Source organism: Theobroma umbraticum, unplaced genomic scaffold, assembly GCF_002168275.2.
Source record: "Theobroma umbraticum cultivar Fairchild unplaced genomic scaffold, ASM216827v3 scaffold_67.0, whole genome shotgun sequence".
Lineage (NCBI taxonomy): Eukaryota > Viridiplantae > Streptophyta > Magnoliopsida > Malvales > Malvaceae > Theobroma > Theobroma umbraticum.
In genome coordinates, this window is record NW_018397262.1 from 2,116,001 (window position 1) to 2,134,836 (window position 18,836).

The 18,836-nt window shown below is 29.3% G+C and overlaps 1 protein-coding gene and 1 long non-coding RNA gene across 2 annotated transcripts; both read left to right on the forward strand.

The window, feature by feature from the left end:
- Window positions 1-10,208: 10,208 nt before the first annotated feature.
- LOC110419925 (uncharacterized) lies at window positions 10,209-17,240 on the forward strand. The gene is made up of 3 exons (XR_002445498.1): window positions 10,209-10,288; window positions 16,513-16,591; window positions 17,226-17,240. It is a non-coding gene; the product is annotated as an uncharacterized LOC110419925 (long non-coding RNA).
- Window positions 17,241-17,523: 283 nt separating this feature from the next.
- LOC110419605 (UPF0481 protein At3g47200-like) lies at window positions 17,524-18,724 on the forward strand. The gene has a single exon (XM_021432700.2). It carries the CDS (start codon window positions 17,524-17,526, stop codon window positions 18,595-18,597), a length of 1,074 nt encoding a protein of 357 aa, XP_021288375.2. The 3' UTR covers window positions 18,598-18,724.
- The last annotated feature ends 112 nt before the right edge of the window (window positions 18,725-18,836 follow it).

Here is an 18,836-nt window from a genome sequence, read left to right on the forward strand (position 1 = left end):
TCATGCCCTTTTAAGCGAATCATGCAATCTACACAAGTTCATCATCAAGCACTAGTATTGTGTTCGTACTCCTCCTAACAAGCTCTTGATGAATTGAATGATCAAACTCTTTCAATGCTTAAAAAAATTCTCTCTATGACACTTCTTCCTCAACTCAAAATTTAGAGAAGTTTCTGCACTGCTACTTGCTTCCTTTCATGGATCGAGTTTAAATCATTAGTTATTACTCAAGTAACAAGATATTTTTGCAAGTAGCTATTAGATAATTGAAAGTCTCGCATTGAAAGTTAATTATTCATATATGATTGTTTAGTTTGAGATATAACTATTAAATAAATAGAAGTGTTTTCAACAAACACAATTGTTGAAACATACTAATTAATTGTTTAGCGTTTTCAACAGACACAACTATTGGAAAATACTAGTTCAGTGTTTATAAAAGAGAAAGTACTTCCAAAACATACTTCAACTTTCAATAGAATTCTACAATACCCTTGTTGCATCTTGGAAAGCCTTTGTCTGTAAATCCCTATAGTAGGCAACAACTCTTTAAAAATAATGTGTTATAGAGCGCCTCAAGCCTTCTTACTCCTTTTCTTATATTACTTTTCTAACAATTTTAAAGTGTTTTTCTTAATGGAGTCTAATCCAAATCTGAGGTTTCAAATCATGAATCAAGAATTCATCAAACTTGACCAATTTGATGAAACCGATTTCACTCGCTGGAGGATAAGATAGTGTTTTTGATTACTGCCTTAAAGATTAATTATGTTATTGCACTTCTATAACCAAGTGATGAAGATTCTGATGCACAAAAGGTAGAAAGAGAAACATGAAGAAGATAATTGATATGTCGTGGACGTATCCTAAACACTTTGATAGATTGTCTATATGATCTCTACTCTTATCTAAAGACTCCAAAGGAAATTTGGTAGCCTTGGAGACTACCTACAAGAACGAAAAGCTAGATATCGATAAATTTTTGTCTTTAAAATATTTTGAGTTTAAAATAAGTGACAATCTGCCTATCATGGATCAAATGCATGAACTACAAATTTTAGTTTCAAAACTAAAAGACCTTGAGGTTAAGCTTCTTGATGTGTAACAAAGAGGTGCAATTCTTTTTAAATTACCTTAATCTTAGAATAATTATAGAAAGAAGGTCTGTATTCTATTGATTCTCTATCATTAGAACAATTCATGACTTAGATGCAAATAGAATGTGAAACACGTGCATGTGATGCACTATTTGAGTCCTCTGATTCTAATGTAAATCATGTGAGTCAAAATTCTAATAATTCTGGAAAGAATCAGAACTCTAACAATTCTATGAAATCAAAGTCCTTCGCATTGAAAGTTTCAAGACAAACCTTTAAATAAAAGGATAAGAAAATATATATTGTTTCCATTATGGAAAGAAAGGTCATATGATTCGTGAATGCAAATCAAGGAAGGCAGGACAAAATTTTGGCTCTGAAAATCTTGAAAAAGCAAACATAGTAGAAAAAGGTATCAAGGAATTGGTTGCCATGATTTTTACAATGAATATTGAAATGATAACAAAATTGAATATGACTATTGGTTCTAATACAAGTAAAGATTTTGATGGTTGGGTTCTAGTGCTACAATTCATGTATGTAATGAAAAAAACTTGCTCAAGACTTACATGTAAGTTAATAAACCAGAAGATATTTTGACGGGACATGTTATAGCCAAAGTTGAAGGAAAAATGATTGTCGAGTTGAATTTCACTCTTGGATAAAAACTGACATTGCTCAATATATTCCATGTTCCTAAAATTCAAAAGAATTTAGTTTCTACTAAAAAAGGATTTAAAGTTGTAATAGAATATGATAATGTAATAGTATTCAAGAGTGGCCTATTTATAAGAAAGTGATGGCATGTATAAGTTCAACATTGATGAAATAAATATGGCTTCTACTTATACTATTGAGTCTAATTCTTTATTGTGCCATGCTAGACTAGGACATTTACATTTTGATTCCATGAGATTATGTCTAACAATGGTTATATTGCATGCAAACATAAGTACTTTAAAAATTGTGAAATATGCATACAGGTAAAAATGACAAAGAAACCTTTTCGTAGTGTAGCAAGAAACTCACAATTATTAGATCTTATGCATGTCACATACTTAATAGAGTTTCTTCCAAGGGTATTAAGATTTCACCTTATGAATTTTGAAATGGAAGAAAACTAAATTTGGAATATCTTAAAGTGTGAGGGTGCTTGGTTTTTTTATAAAATTCTTGAACCACAGAGAACAAAGCTTGAACCTAGAGCAATAAAAGGCATTTTCGTTGACTATGCCCAACTTTCTAAAGCATATAGAATGTTAGTTTTACAGTTTATCCTTATTTTGAAATAACAAAATAAAATGACCAAAATATGAGTGATTAAGTGCATTAAAACCTCACAAAACCCTTTAAGCATTTACATGAAAAATAGTTAAATATTTAAAGCTCAAAATGCTTTAGAAATACTTTATAGCTCCAAGGTATCGAGATCTCTTTTGTATGTATTGAGGCCTCAAGATCAATATGCCTTAGAAAAAACGTCAAGAAGAAGAAGTATCGAGACATCTCTGGTAGGTATCGAGACTTCACCTATTGAAAGATCAAATTCCAGAGGACAAGTATTAAAGTATCGAGACCTGAACATAAAGTGTCTAGACATTGCATCAAAATTGACAAATTCTAGAGAGCAAGTTCTAAGTTAATGATATCCAAGTATCATTCTATCAAAACTTCACCTCCAGTATTCAATTTTTGGAGAACAAAAATGAATGTATTGAGACCCAAGCTTCAATGTATCGAGATTTCATCTCCAAACTTCAATTTCTAGAAAGCACGTGTCAAAGTATCGAGACTTATTGATAAATTGTCGAGACCTCAACTTCAAAACTTCAAATTCTAGAAACCAAGTTCCCAAGTATTGGGACCTGCTTGCCAAGTATCTAGACATTATCTCTAGATATGGTTTCCGAAAGAGTAAGCTACTATGTATCGAGACTAGAGGACAAAAGTCTTAAGACACGGTTCAATCTAGAAATTACCAAGGATGAACAAGTATCAAAACATACAATAGAGGTATCGAGACTCAATTGAAACTAGAAATTACAGTATCGAAACTTATATCGTAGGTATCAATACCTCATATGAGACAAGTCAAAAAAGGACATGAATGACAGTTATATTTTTGAACTCATGTCTCTAAAAGTCTATGATAAGCCACATACATATAAATTGGGGCCTGAAACTTACTTTGGAAGAAAGAGAACACCAAGTGCAGAATTCCTAAGCAAGAGTGAAAGACTTCATAGCAAATTCCTTGAGAATCACTCTTCAAATCAAGTGTTCATTATCTTTGCTTTCTTGAGCCTTGAGTTCATATACTTTTTTCTTAAGCCTTTCAGAACTCTTTGTATTTATAGCTTTATTTAGCTTATTTAAAGGCATTTAAGCTTTCATCCTCATCATCTTGTAATTCTTTATGAAGGTTATACCTTATCCTAGAAAGGTAGAGTTGTTGTGAGAGGTCATACCTTAACTAAGTAAAAGGTAGATATGTTATGCTTAATCAATAAAAGGCATTGTATTAAACAGTTGTGCTTGATCCATTAACAGTAGAAGATTGTAAAGGTTATGCTTGAGCCTTTGAAAAGTAGTTTTTATAATGGATTTCAAATTTCTTTGTGAGCCAAGGGAGAAGACAAAGGCATTGAGGCCAAACCTTTTTAAATCTTGTGTCTTTTACTGGCTTGTTGAAATTCCTTTTCATTTTTAGTACTTTCTAAACTCTTTTTAGAATCACTTGTAAAAAGATTTTTGCAACTTTTCATTCCTTGTTTTCAAAGAGGTTTACATCCTTTGTTAAGATTAACTTTTCCTTAAAGCTCTTCAAAGATTTTTGAAAGTACTCAATTCAACTCTATTTTTGAAGTTTATCTTTTTAACATAGAATTTTAGTTTATAGTCATATGTTATTGTAGAATTTATACATGTTGAGTTTATTGAACATAAATTTTTGTATAACTTAAATAATAAATTTGACTGTGAATAAAATATGTTAATTCTAAGCCATGATCAAAGTGATATGACTTTTTATGATACATCTAGTAGAAGAAAAAAGGATGATACTCAAATTGAGCTTAGAAAAAGTCAAAGAGCTAGAAAAAGAGAGTGCTTGGATCCAGATTTTGCTTACTCACAAGCATTAGCATTTCTTGTGCAAAGAAGTAGAACTAAAGTGTGCAAAAATATACATGCTTTATTAAACGTTGAAGATGATTCAAAAACATTCAAAGAAGTTATGTTTTTAATAGAAGTAAGTTTTTGGAAAGAAGCAACAAATAATGAAATGGATTCAATCTTGTCAAACAGAACATGGGTTTTGGTTGATCTTCCTATTGTATCAAAAGCCTTAAGCTGTAAATGGGTATTTAGAAAGAAATATTACACAGATGGTTCAATGCAAATCTTTAAGGTTGGACTAGTTGCTAAAGGTTTGACATAAAAAGAAGGCATTATTATTTTGATACTTATAATACTCTAGTAGCAAGAGTAACATACATAAGAGTGCTTTTTCCTTTAGCGTTTATTTGTAAATTACATGTACATCAAATGGATGTTAAAACTACCTTCTTAAATAAAGATCTAAGAGAATAAATATTTATGGAGCACTCTATAGGTTTTATACTTCTTGGAAATGAGAGGAAAGTTTGTAAACTAATCAAATCTCTTTATGTACTAAAACAAGCTTTAGCGTAATGGCATGAAAAGTTTGATAGGAATATATTTTCAAACGGATTTGTATATAACAATGCAAATAAGTGCATTTACTCTACATTTAAAAAAGATTATGGTGTAATCATATGCCTTTATGTAGATGGTTTGTTGATATCTTTATGTAGATGATTTGTTGATCTTTGGTACAAATATGCGTGGAATTGTTGAAATCAAAAAATATTTGACTTTAGTTTTCAAAATGAAAGATCATAATGAGGTTCATACAATCTTGGGAATTAAAGTCAAAGGAAATAAAAATGTAATTTCATTGAATCAATCACATCACATAGAGAAAATTCTTCACAAATTTAGTTATTTAGAAATCAAAGAGTTTAATGCTTCGTATGATTCTCGTATAAAATTGACTAAGAATTATGAAAGAGTTATGATACAATTAGAATATGCAAGTATCATAGGCATCATAATGTATGTTGCACATTGTACCAAATTGGATATAGCTTTTGCCATTTGCAAACTTTCAAGGTTTACAAGTAAGCCTACCAAAGATTATTGAAAATTTGTAATAGTGGTTTTCCTAGTAGTTTAGAAGGATTTTTTTTATACTATTTGGATAACTAATATTGATGACAATAAGTCCACATCAAGTTGGATTTTTACCTCAGGAGGTGGTGCCATTAGTTAGCCATCTAAAAAGCAGACTTGTATTACTCATTCTAGAATGAAATTTGAATTTTTAGCATTAACAGCTGTTGTGAAAGAAGTTAAATGGACGAGAAATTTGTTATTAGATATAAAGTCATAGCCACAACCAATGCTAGCTATTTTCATATATTGTGATAGTGAGGCTACAATGTGTGTAGCCCATAATCAAATTTATAGTGAAAAGTCTAGACACATAAGTTTATGAATATGGCTATATAAGAGAATTAATCTCAAATGGTGTTGTAACAATAGTTTATGTTCAATATTACAAGAACTTGGCTAATCTACTTACCAAAGCATTGCCAAGAAAAGCTGTAAAATCAACATCTAGTGGAATGAGACTAAAACGCTTGACTTAAATGCGCTAGTAATGGAAACCTAACTTTGAGTTAGCAAAACTAACAATAAAAGTTCAATAGGTAATAATAAGTTACTATATGTTGTTAGTATGTACTGAATTTTTATATTAAATAGTCTTATTCAAGAATATTCAATGCGATTGTTACGAGAAGAGGATGAGCAAAAGGCTTTTAATGGAAATGTTCAACGCTTGTAATAACATGGGTATGACGACAAATTCTATGTATATGAATATTCAGCGAAGTCTTTCTACAAGCTGATTCTTGGTACTTGTCTCAAATTTGATCACTAGAAACGGGTATGGGTAGGCCTTGTCCCTTTTAAAATCGAGATATCCGACTAACAAATGCTAAAACGCAGAGTTAATGAGAAAGACGAATTAGTTAAAAGGAGATTTTTAGATAAGAATTCGGTTGTCTCCGTCTCGTGTGAAAAGGAGAATGAATTGGTTTATCTCTTATATTTCACTTGTATTGAAACTTGATAGATTTTGGCCATTTGTTTTAATATTTGGGGTATTTATTGGGCCGTTCCATGCGATTTTATATCTTTTCTTTTTGGGGTTTGGAATTCTTCTTTTTTTTTTTCCTTTTAAATAATACAGGAAAGAATCTAAATACCTGTACATACCAAGTTGGAAATACATTTACATAATATTACCTACAAAAGTGTGACCGAGTTTTAGATTCACCAAGTACGTGTATATTCAGCCAAGAAGAAAGAATATTTTTAATACTTCAAGCAAGTTTTAAAATAGTGAACTTAAGTAATATATTTGGTTATTTCTCGTGAATTGTCCTTCCCATGTCGACATGTACATGTTCATGTGGCAATAAAAATTAAAAAAGAATTAAAATTTTAAAAATAATTTAGTTTGCATGATGAAATGATCAAATATATGCATGAGCCAAAGTAGTAAAGGAAAGTATTTATTCCCAAACTTTTGTACTAAGTAAAAGGTAGATATATTTGAATTTGAAAGAAAGAGAATAATAATAGTATTAAAGCAAAGAACATAGGAAAAATTAAACAAGCATAGGATTGGACCTGAATACATATCATAATAACCAGATGCCGTTATCGATGTACATGTCATTCGAGAATTTTCTGAGCAGGGTTGGGAAAGATTTAAAGCAGCTACTTCATTTATAAGCCAATAAAAAAAAGTAAAAAGTTTTATTCTTATTTCTTTGCTTCTATAATGAAACAATGGGAAACGTGGCCGGCAAAAGATTTTTGCGATTCCCTCGTTATCCAATCCAGCAGAAGAGGAAGGAGAATATGCTTTGCGTCAGTCTTCCCAGTTTCCTTTATCATCTCCAATGCAAGACCAGGTGAATAATTAAGGTCCAAAATCTCTCTTTTCTGACTCGTTTCTCACCCCTCAGAAACAAAAGGAGTGCTAGCTATAGTTTTTATCCTATTATATTGAGATTTATGCCAGGCTTTCTTCTCTCTTCTTCTTTTTTTTTTTTAGTTTTCATTCTTTTGTATATTTTTTAATGCTTTTCTGATGGGTTTGGTTTGTTGAATAAGATTTTTTTTCCCTCAACCAAGTCCAATTCATTAATAATAAATAATTAACTACAAAAAAGCGCCTGCGTTCAAATTATTTGAACTGTGAAAGAATTAAAGTATCCCCCTGAAAGCACCATTCAGCGGGGTACGCACATCGGCAGAAAGCCACTTGTAAAAAATAATATCAGTAGCAACCAAAATGAAAATATGCAAGCGCATCATGCATCCTTTTCAAAGTCTATGGGAGCATAAGGGAGAAGAATGTACAATAAACGAAGAGTAATAGTGTACAAAGATAGCTCCACCTTGCACAGCTTCTCTCCTCAGTAAACAGTGGCGTACCATGCAGGGACAGATACAAAAATTTTTCTAAATGGTGTTATAACTAAAATAATAATAATAATAATTAATTTTTTTTTAATCTTGGATATGTCAAGGAAGTACTTAAATCAAATTCAACACGATTTTACTTAGAAGATTATTGAATACCATCATTAGTAGAATTATGTTTTTATTGCCCAGGACCTGAGTTTGTGAGATAATTTTTTATATTTTAAAATATCTTTTCATGACTTATTTATTTAAAAATCTGTTAAAAATTACTACTCATTTCTTATTAGTATAAACTAAAATATTAGAATTAAATAAAGTATGATTTTGTATAGCAAATTATCAGGTTCAACAACTAACAATTTGAAAAATTTTATTCATTGAACAAAACTAATTATAAGCATCCACAAATTGCATAAAGTTACATACAAAAATTAAATAATCAAATTAATCAATTAATCAATCATTAATCAAACGCATCCGAGCATTTGGCTCGTTGGTTGGTGCATGATGCCTTGCCTAAAGAGCAAGGTTCGAACCCTTCTTTCTCCAATTATAAAAAAAAAATAATTAAATAATATATTTGCAAAATAAATAAAAAAAGACTTATAATTTCAAGATATTATTTGATATGCAATACTACTTTCTATTAGAAAGATTCTGTTTGGGTTCCAAACTATCAAATTAATCAAAAAATATTTATATATGAAGTATTTAAAAATTTAATTTGAGTTGAAAATTACTTACAATTGAACAATTAAAACTTAGATGAATTGTTTTGAAAGAGTGAAAAATGTAGCCAAGGACCGAGAAAAGAAATCATCATTGCAAGTCTCAAAAGTAAGATTTAAATTTTTGGAGAGGAAGAGATTAGTTTAGATTTTAACACTTTCTAATAAAATCTTAAATGATAGAAATTTTTTTTATCTTTTAGTGTTTAAATATTAATATATAAATTATTCTTTGATAAATTTAGTTCAATCGGTCACTCTCTACAAAATTACAAAAAGGTTAATGGGTTCATTAGTGTTATTAATTACGTAAAACTCCAAATTAATATACTTAATATAGATTTTTAGTAATTAAATGGTGTCATGTGACACCACTCGCATTAAACTGGGTCCACCCATGGTACCATGTGACTTGTTTCACCGGCAAGTTATGTCTGCAAATTAAGAAATTAACTTCTTTCTAAATTTGTTCGTAGGAATTGTCTCCAATCAACTCCTGTAAATTTGTTTTATGACTTTCTAAAATTATGGTATATTCCCTCCGCATTTAAAACTTTATTTTTTATTTAGATGATCTAATTTTTTAAAAAATAATATTTTCATCATCAATATTTACAAACTTTATTAAAAGTACTTAAATATTTAGCTTTTGATGCATTATCTCTTATTTAAAGAGCAGGGTTCAAATCACTCCTCTTCAAATTATAAAAAAAAAATTATTAAAAAACAACGTGTCTCTGTTACGGATCGCAGTTCAGCGCATTGGAGGTGGCTTGAGGGTGTTCTGAAGTGCCGGTATATGGGGGAGTATTGTTGGGAGAGAACCCCCATTGGATAGCAGAACGCAGGTGCAGGGTGCAGGGTGCCCAGCAGGGGAGCGCAGCACAAGCTCCTGGGCAAGCCAGCCCGCACAGAGCCAGGCAGACTGTGCGCGGGTGGCCTAGACCCACCAGCCCGCACAGCAGGGGTGCACAGCATGGGCCCGTGATATGCAGGCCCGCACATCATGGGAGAGCGGCACGCAGGCCCGCATAGCGCCCAGACAAACTTCCTGCGTGTGGCCCATACGCACCAACCTGCCAGCTCTTTTAATGGCTTGAGCTGCTGGATTTTTAACTTCCCTCCTAAAAATGTTTGGAGAGAATTTTTTTGGAAGAAATTCTTTTGGAGGGAAATTGACTATAAATAAGCCTTTATAGATTGTGTAAATCATTTATTCACTACATTCTCAATTTTTCTTTTTCCAGCACTCTCCTCTCTTCTCTTCTCTTCCCTTTTTTGCAAGTGTGCTTGCTGGCTTGAGGCCTACTGTGGGTGTGTGAGTGTGCCGGCTAATTGGAAAGCAGTGTGCTACGTGTGGGTGTTCTGAATGCTTGCTGGGCGGATGTTGAGCACCAAGGCTGATTTGGGTTCCGTTACTAGGATAAGGGTCGAATCCAAAGCCGTACGGTGGGTGGTCTGAAGAACTGCCCCGTGACATCTCCACGTGGTTATTTCTTATGAATTGTCCTTACCAACTGGACATGTCCTAATGACAATAAAAATTAAAAAAGAAACAAAGATTGCATTGCAGCCACTTCATAAATAACCCAACCAAACCCCCGTTGAACTCCAACCATTCCTTCCATGAACTAAGGAGAGCAGCGAGGGAACAACTCTTTCACTCAACGACTATACACCAAAAAAAAAATTTCTTCTTAATTCCTTGCTTCTATAGTGAAGCTAGCGATTGAGCAGATGGTGGACGATGGAAATAAGGCCGACATAATTTCTTGTCAGACTCCTTTCTTACCCAATCCAGCAGAAGAGGAGGGAGGACATGCTGTAATTCAATCTTCCCAGTCTCCTTTATCATCTACAGTGGAAGACCAGGACCAGGTACAAAATTAAGGTCTAAAATCTTTCTTTTGTTCCTTCTTTCTCACCCCCATAAACGGGAGCAGTGCTAGCTATAGTTTTTATCCTATCATATCATCATTTATGCGATGCTTTCTTTTCTTTTTTCTTTTTTCATTTTTCACATTCTTTATATTTTTTAATGCTTTTCTGATAAGTTTGGTTAATTTGTTGGAGTTAAAGCTGATTTTCTTATTTTCTTATTATCTTGGATATGAGATATAGAAGCTAATATTTTGATTGGAAAAAGATTCTTCAACATGTGTCTTTGGCCTTCTCTCTAAAAACTTAAAAACAAAAACAAAAACAAAAATAAAAGAAGAAAGAAAGAACATTGGCTTGGGAAGAAGCAGCTACTTTGTTCAGTATTTTAGCAGCGGTGCAAACAGAATGTTCAGTATTTTAAGCAGCAAAGTTGCATAATTATTGACTTTTTTTAACAAAAACAGCTGCTCAGATAGGGGTATCAATAACCAGATCTAACTGTTGGCAGCCTTATATGGGTTTCCAAGTGCCAATCTTAACAGCTTGCATGGCCATTCATATCATCGATGAACCATTGATGGCGATTCCTACGGGTATTTCATCGTTATTCTATTTTTAAAAAATAACTGCATCATTTTTCTTTTATTTTATTTAATGAAATAAATATTAAGGTCAATTAATATAATTTAAAAATAATAATAAAAACGTGTTTAACAAGTTAACATGTAAACAACATAATTACTTTTTAAGCTTATCCATTTTTATGTTAATAATATAAGTAATTTTTAAACTTATCTATTTTATTTTAAATGTTATTTAATTTTTATTTTTATTCTATTTTTTTACCTTAAATTATAAGAATATTATTCTTTTTAAATCAACATTATATCTAACTAATTTAATTCAAGTAAACTTATTATCATTACTTGTTACGTTAACTCTCACACATTTATATCAATATTTGAACCTTGCTTATTCCATTTTTATAATTTTTTACGTTAATTTTTGTAAATTTATGTTAGGGTTTTTCAGTTGTTAATTTCAAAATAATTATTTTTATCATTATGGATATTTATTTATAACTTAAAATTTGTAAATCGTTAAATACTTCTAGCTTGATAATATACATTTAAATGTTTAATTTTCACAAAAATTATATTTATCTTGACTTAATTGACTTACTACATTAAATCTTACACATTTACGTCAATATTTTTTAATACTTGTTACACCTTTATAATTTTTATGCTAATTCTTATATGTTTACGCCAAGCTTTTTCAGTTGTTAATTTTCACTATAATTATTTTTATCTTTAATATTATTTATTTCTAAATTAAAATTCATAAACTGTTAAAATTTATAGCTCAATAATATATATTCAAATATTACATTAAATCTCATACATTTATATTAATATTTTAACAATTCTTGTCTCACTTGTATATTTTTTTATGTTAATTCTTACAGTTTTACATCAAAGCTTGTGAGTCGCTGATTTTCACTATAATTATTTTTATCCTTATTATTATTCATTTATAATTAAAATTTATAAATCTTTAAATACTTTTACCTCTATAATATAAATTGAAATGTTCAATTTTCACAAAAATTATATTTATTTTGACTTAATTGACTTGTTACATTATATTTTACACATTTACGTCAATATTTTAACAATTTTTTGTTCTATATTTATAATTTTTTACTTTAATTCTTATAGGTTTACTTTAAAGTTTTTTAGCTACTAATTTTCACTATAATTATTTTTATCCTCATCATTATCCCTTTATAATTAAAACGTGTAAATCGTTAAATACTTTTAGCTTGATAATATAAATTTAAATATTAAATTTTTACAAAAGTTATATTTATTTTGACTTAATTCACTTGTTACGTTAAATTTTACAAATTTATATCAATATATTAATAATTCTTGTTCCACTTTTATAATTTTTTATATTAATTCTTACAGGTTTACGTCAAAAAAGTTTTAGTAATTAATTTTCATTATAATTGTTTTTTTCTTATTATTATTCATTTATAAATTAAAATTTATAAACTATTAAATAGTTTTAGCTCAATAATATAAATTTAAATGTTTAATTTTCACAAAAATTATATTTATTTTGACTTAATTAACTTGTTACTTAAATCTTACACATTTAGGTCAATATTTTAAGAATGCTTGTTCCACTTTTATAATTTTTCATGTTAATTTTTACAGGTTTACATTAAGGTTTTTCAATTCATAATTTTCATTATAATTATTTTAATCTTTATTATTATTCTTCTATAAATTGAAATTTATAAACTGTTAAATATTTTTAGCTTGATAATATAAATTTAATTATTTAATTCTCACAAAAATTATATTCATTTGACTTAATTGCTTGCTACATTAAATCTCATACATTTACGTCAATACTGAAACAATTCTTGTTTCACCTTTATAATTTTTTCTATTAATTCTTACAAGTTTATGTCAAGGTTTTTCAATTGTTAATTTTCACTATAATTATTTTTAACTTTATTATTATTCATTTATAAATTTAAATTTATAAAATGTTAAATAATTTTGGCTCAATAATATAAACTTAAAATTTTAATTTTCACAAAATTATATTTATTTTGATTTAATTGATTTGTTATGTCAAATCTCACACTTTCACATCAATATTTTAACAAATTTTGTTCTACATTGATAATTTTTTACATTAATTCTTATAGGTTTACTTCAAAGTTTTTCAAGTCTTAATTTTTACTATAATTATTTTTATCCTTATTATTATTCCTTTATAAATTAAAATTTATAAACCATTAAATACTTTTAGCATGATAATATAAATTTATTTTAACTTAATTAGTTTGCTACATTAAATCTTACACATTTATGTTAATATTTTAATAATACTTGTTTCACCTTTATAATTTTTTACATTACTTCTTATAGGTTTGCGTTAAGGTTTTTCAATTGTTAATTTCACTATAATTATTTTTATCTTTATTATTATTCATTTATAAATTAAAATTTATAAACTGTTAAATATTTTTAGTTTGAGAATATCAATTTAATTGTTTAATTTTCACAAAAATTATATTTATTTTGATTTAATTGACATGAAACGTTAAATTTCACATATTTATATTAATATTTTAATAATACGTATTCCATCTCTATAATTTTTTATGTTAGTTCTTACAAGTTTACGTCAAAGTTTTTCTATTCTTAATTTTCACTATAATTAATTTTATCCTTATTATTATTCCTTTATAGATTAAAATTTGTAAATTGTTAAATAATTTTAACTCGAAAAAATAGATGTAAATGTTTAATTTTTTCAAAAATTAGATTCATTTTGACTTAATTGAATTGTTATGTTAAATTTCACATATTTACGCTAATATTTTAATAATGTTTGTAGCATATTTGTAGTTTTTGATGTTAATTCTTATAAGTTTATGTTAAGATTTTTCAATCGCCAATTTTCAATATAATTATTTTTATCTTTATTATTATTTCGTTATAAATAAAAATTTGTAAATTGTTAAACGCTTTTAACTATAGAATATAAATTTAAATATTTAATTTTTAAAAAAATTAGATTTATTTTGACTTAATTGACTTGTTACATTAAATCTCAGACATTTATGTCAACATTTTAACAATACTTGTTTTACCTTTATAACTTTTTACATTAATTCTTATAAGTTTATGTTAAGGTTTTTTAATTTCTAATTTTCAGTATAATTATTGTGTTCCTTATTATTGTTTCTTTATAAATTAAAATTTATAAATCATTAAATGCTTTCAGCACGAGAATATAAATTTAAATATTTAATTTTTACAAAAATTAGATTTATTTTAACTTGATTGACTTCTTGTTATAATGAATGAGTTTGTTAACTCCATCACTTAATGTTAAAGATGAGTACGCCTCCAATCTTTTTTATTTAGATGTGATTGGTCACATAAGTGAATCTATACTTTTAAATGATGTCCTACACTTGACTTAGGTTCATTTTAAAGGATAAGTTTTGGTCTATAAAACAAGCTGGTTCAAAAGTGTGAGGAAGGTATTAGCACCTTCACAACATCCATTCGAAATGGTACTTAATTAGTTATGTGTTATCTTTTTAGCCTTAAACTTTACTTCGATATTTTAATTTATTTCCGTTAACTATTCCTTCGTTTTATCACTATTTTAAAATAAATAAGAGCTTTTAATATAAAAAATTTTCCTAAATTCTCAAACCATTTTGGTAGAATTTAAGAAAAGTTTCTCATCTAGAAATTTTTAAGAAAACTATACCTAATAGTAATCTTGAAATTCCATAATTTAAAATTTTCTATATACTCTCTTATTTGCATTAACTTATTTTATATGTTTATCTCAAATTTATTTTTATTAATTTTATTTTAAAAAATCATTTGATATTGAAAATTCTCCTAAACTGTCCAATCATTTTGGTAGAATTTACGTAAACTTCTTCACTTATAAATTATCAAGAAGATTGTCCCTTATATTATTCTTGAAATTTCATCATTAGAAAATTTTTATTTATTCGCATTATTTTTTGTTTATTCGTTTGTATCAAGCTTATATTATATGTTTATTTCAAATTTACTTTATTAATTTTTATAAAAATCCCTTGATAATGAAATTCCTCCTAAATTCTCCAACCCTTTTGGTAGAAGTTAAGAAACTAATTAAATTCAAACAATGCTTGTTTCACTTTTATGATTTTTTACGTACATTCTTATAAATTTATGTCAAGATTTTAAATGGCAGCTTTTCACTATAGTTATTTTTATCTTTATTATTATTTATTTATAAATTAAAATATGTAAATATTTAAATATTTTTAACTTGAAAATATAAATATAAATGATTAATTTCACAAAAATTATGTTTATTTTGTTTAAATAGACCTTTTATGATAACTCTCACTCATTTATGTTAATATTTTAACAATACTTATTTTAACTTTATGATTTTTTATGTTTATTCTTTCAAATTTAGGTAAAATTTTATAAATAACTAATTTGTATTATAATTATTTATAAATTAAATATTGGTAAAAAATGTTTGCTTAGACTCGTTTTTAACGTACATATAATCTTTTGCTTAAACCACGCAAGAGCAAAGGGAAACTTGCCCTGGCCCAAGTTGTTATTAAATTTTCTTCTCTTGCGTTTTAACTATTAGTGCCTTTGCATGTTTCCTCCAGTTTCTCCTTCCCAGCATTATATCTTACATTTATCTTTCAAGTCTGAGTGGTCAAGGGGATGGTTTATGTCATAAGCAATGGTCCTGGTGTGTGGTAGGAAGTGTCTTACTATCTTGTGTGCTTTTGCGTAAATCACTAGCTTAGTAGACATTCTGGTAGAAGAGGATGAACTTTATAACTATGCACTGGTTTTGGTGTTGACAACTAAGTAGTTGTTTGCCGCTTATGATTGTTCATTTTTAAGCTCAGTAATAATATTTAAACCATTGGCTTAGCAAAAAAAAAAAAAAAAGAAAGAAAAAAGAACATACATTTATCTGTGTAGAGGCAGAGGCAATGGGGACCAGTAGCAGACCCTCAAAAGTTTTAAAATTTTTATAATGTACCCTTGTTTTTTTAGAATTTTATACTTTTGCTCCTACAACATTTGTTTTTTGTTTGGTGAGATGCCTCATAACAATTAATTAACAACTAATTTTAGTAAGTAACCCTCATTGTAGTAGAATTATTCTCCAAACCCCACTTTCTCAAGATCCCACAACCAACCACCTCTTGTTATTTTTTCTTTTTACTAAATGGAAAAAAAAAGGTCATTTTTTCCTTACACTCTTTTTCTTGCCATCAACATTCTCTGTGAAGAAAACCTCTAGTCAATAACTTGTTAAGAACGAGACTCGAGGTAAAATGTTAGATGATTTTCATAGAAATTTATTAATCATTTTCATTAGAAAGGAAATCATACAAGACTTTGACATTAATTTAATAATAGATCCCTTCAACTCTTTAAAGATGCCTAATGTTAACATATAATAATTATTAAAAAAAATCTTTATTTTATACTTAATATGTAATCGGAGTTATTTCTGTAATTTTCACATGAATTTTTTTCGTGTAAATTATTTTTCATTTTTGTCAAATATTGAACTTTTAATATGATTGTTTTATAGACATCATCTTCATTCCTTCATATACGAAATCCCGACTTTGCCAGTAAACAGGAAATACAGAGTGATTTGCGTGCCACAAAGTGGAAGAAGCTGCCAGCTTCTGTCATACCTTCCGTTACTCAGGTAAATGAAAATTTTGAAAATGCGAAATTTATTTATGATCATGAAATTAGGTACTTAGATTAACCCATCCCATTGCAAAAAGTATATATAAGGCTTTTGGTCCAAGTGTGATACCGTGCAATCCACGTTCGACATTCCTATACATGCTTCACTTTAATTGGCAATTAAAAAGGAAAATTACCATCATTTTTAAAAATATCTAAATATTTGAATTATTACATATATATATTAATTGCCTCGTCTTTTAGTGACTTTTTAATAAAATTATAAGTCCTAATTTTAAAAATTGTTTTGGGACTGGGAGGGCCATTAGTTCATTACATTCGGCTGAAGACATAATTAATTAACTTCCCTTATAATACTAATTGCAACAATATTAAAAGTAATAAAGTTGGGAAGATTTTTAATGGACAATTTGATAAATTTCACCCACGTCACCTGCATTTTATTAGCTATTATAATTAATCATATTCCAGTTTGAACACGTTACTTCTGGTAAGTACAGATGAAAAGTATGTATCTGTAATGTCTTACACCTGTCTGTCGTGTCCATTTACTCTTTTGCTCAACTAAGCATGGCTAAAGAAAACTTTCTAAAACTTTCCAACAAAGTATCTTACATATTTTTGCATAGGCAATACCGGAGAAGGCCTATCTTTTGAAGGTGCCTCATCAACTACGGCAGGTAAATGAAAGTGCCTATGAACCACAACTAACTTCAATTGGTCCTTATTACCATTATGCTAAGCCGCACTTGATTGAGATGGAAAGTGTACAAACATCGGTGTTTACAAAGGATTCTTGAGAGAAAGGGCGAGCAAAGCGTGGATAGATATGTGGAGGCCATGAACCTAGAACGAGTTCGCCAATGGTATTCCCCATCCTTTTTGGTGAGACTTGATGATCCTAATGTCCATAAAAAATTTGTAGAAATGACGCTACATGATGGTCGCTTTACTGTTGAGCTATTGAGTGGGAAGGTACCGGGTGATGATCCTATTTTCAAACTGAATTGGGTCCTAAATGCCTTACATCATGATTTCTTGCTCTTCGAAAATCAACTTCCTTTCTTTGTGTTAGCGAACTTGTATCGTGTGATCAAGGATCCAACAGAGAGAGAAGATTTCGCTTGCCAGGCTTTTTCTGTCCTTTCTAATTTCCTGCCAGGGCCAAAGAAATGGAATAAAAACCCTCCTACCATCAAGGAGACCGATAACATCAAACATCTACTAAGCTTGGTACATGATAATTGGTCTCCTGCTCCACAAGGAATAAGGCGCCATCAAGAGTATTCTAGAAAAAAAAAAAATGAAAACGAAAAGGCAGAAGAAAAATGGAAATTCAGACTTTGTGCTGTAGAAATGCCAAAAGTAAAGAAATCCCAAGGCGACGAAGAAAGCAGTGTGACTAAGGGCATCGACCACAACTCCAAATGGAAATTCATCTGCTGTGCAAGAGCAAAGGAAAATGTAAGAAAAGGCCTAGTGGAATGGCAATCCTTACGCTGTGCAACAGAGCTAGAAGAAGCAGGAATCCAATTCATGAATAGCACTGAAGAGAGCGATGTGATGAGTTTGTTTGATATGAGCTTTACAGACGCGACAATGAAGATTCCAACCTATGTGGTTGAAGACTGTACCGAGCGTCTCTTTCGTAACCTCATTGCCTATGAACTATACGAGGAAGGTTCAACTTATGTCATTGATTATGTCACGTTAGTGGATAACCTTATCAACTCAGCCAAGGATGTGCAATTGCTTCGTTTGAGTGGAATCATCGAAAATATGTTAGGCGATGATGAAGCTGTTGCTCAAATGCTTAACAAACTTCGTGACCATGTTACATTAAGCGGCGACACATTTTATTACGAGGAGATATTTGTTGATGTGAAGAAGCATTGCGCAAGACGTTGGAACACATGGAAGGCGACATTAAGGCATGATTATTTTAACAGTCCTTGGGCATCCGTCTCCTTTTTTGCCGCTCTTCTCGTTATCCTCTTGTAAAATAATGGATTGGCGGCAGGCTTCAGGCTTGGTGGTTGTGAAATATGGTAAACTAAAGCTCATGCGCTTCTTTGCCTTTTAGTTGTTCTTGTTTTTGTCTCTTTATATTTTTCTGATTGTTGTTAAGTTTAGCTGTTTGGTTTATTTACTTTGAGTTTGTCTCAGATGTATTGTTCTCGTTATGTTTATGGTGATATCTCCACTCTATTTGGGGCTACATCTACTTTGTACTTTCTTCA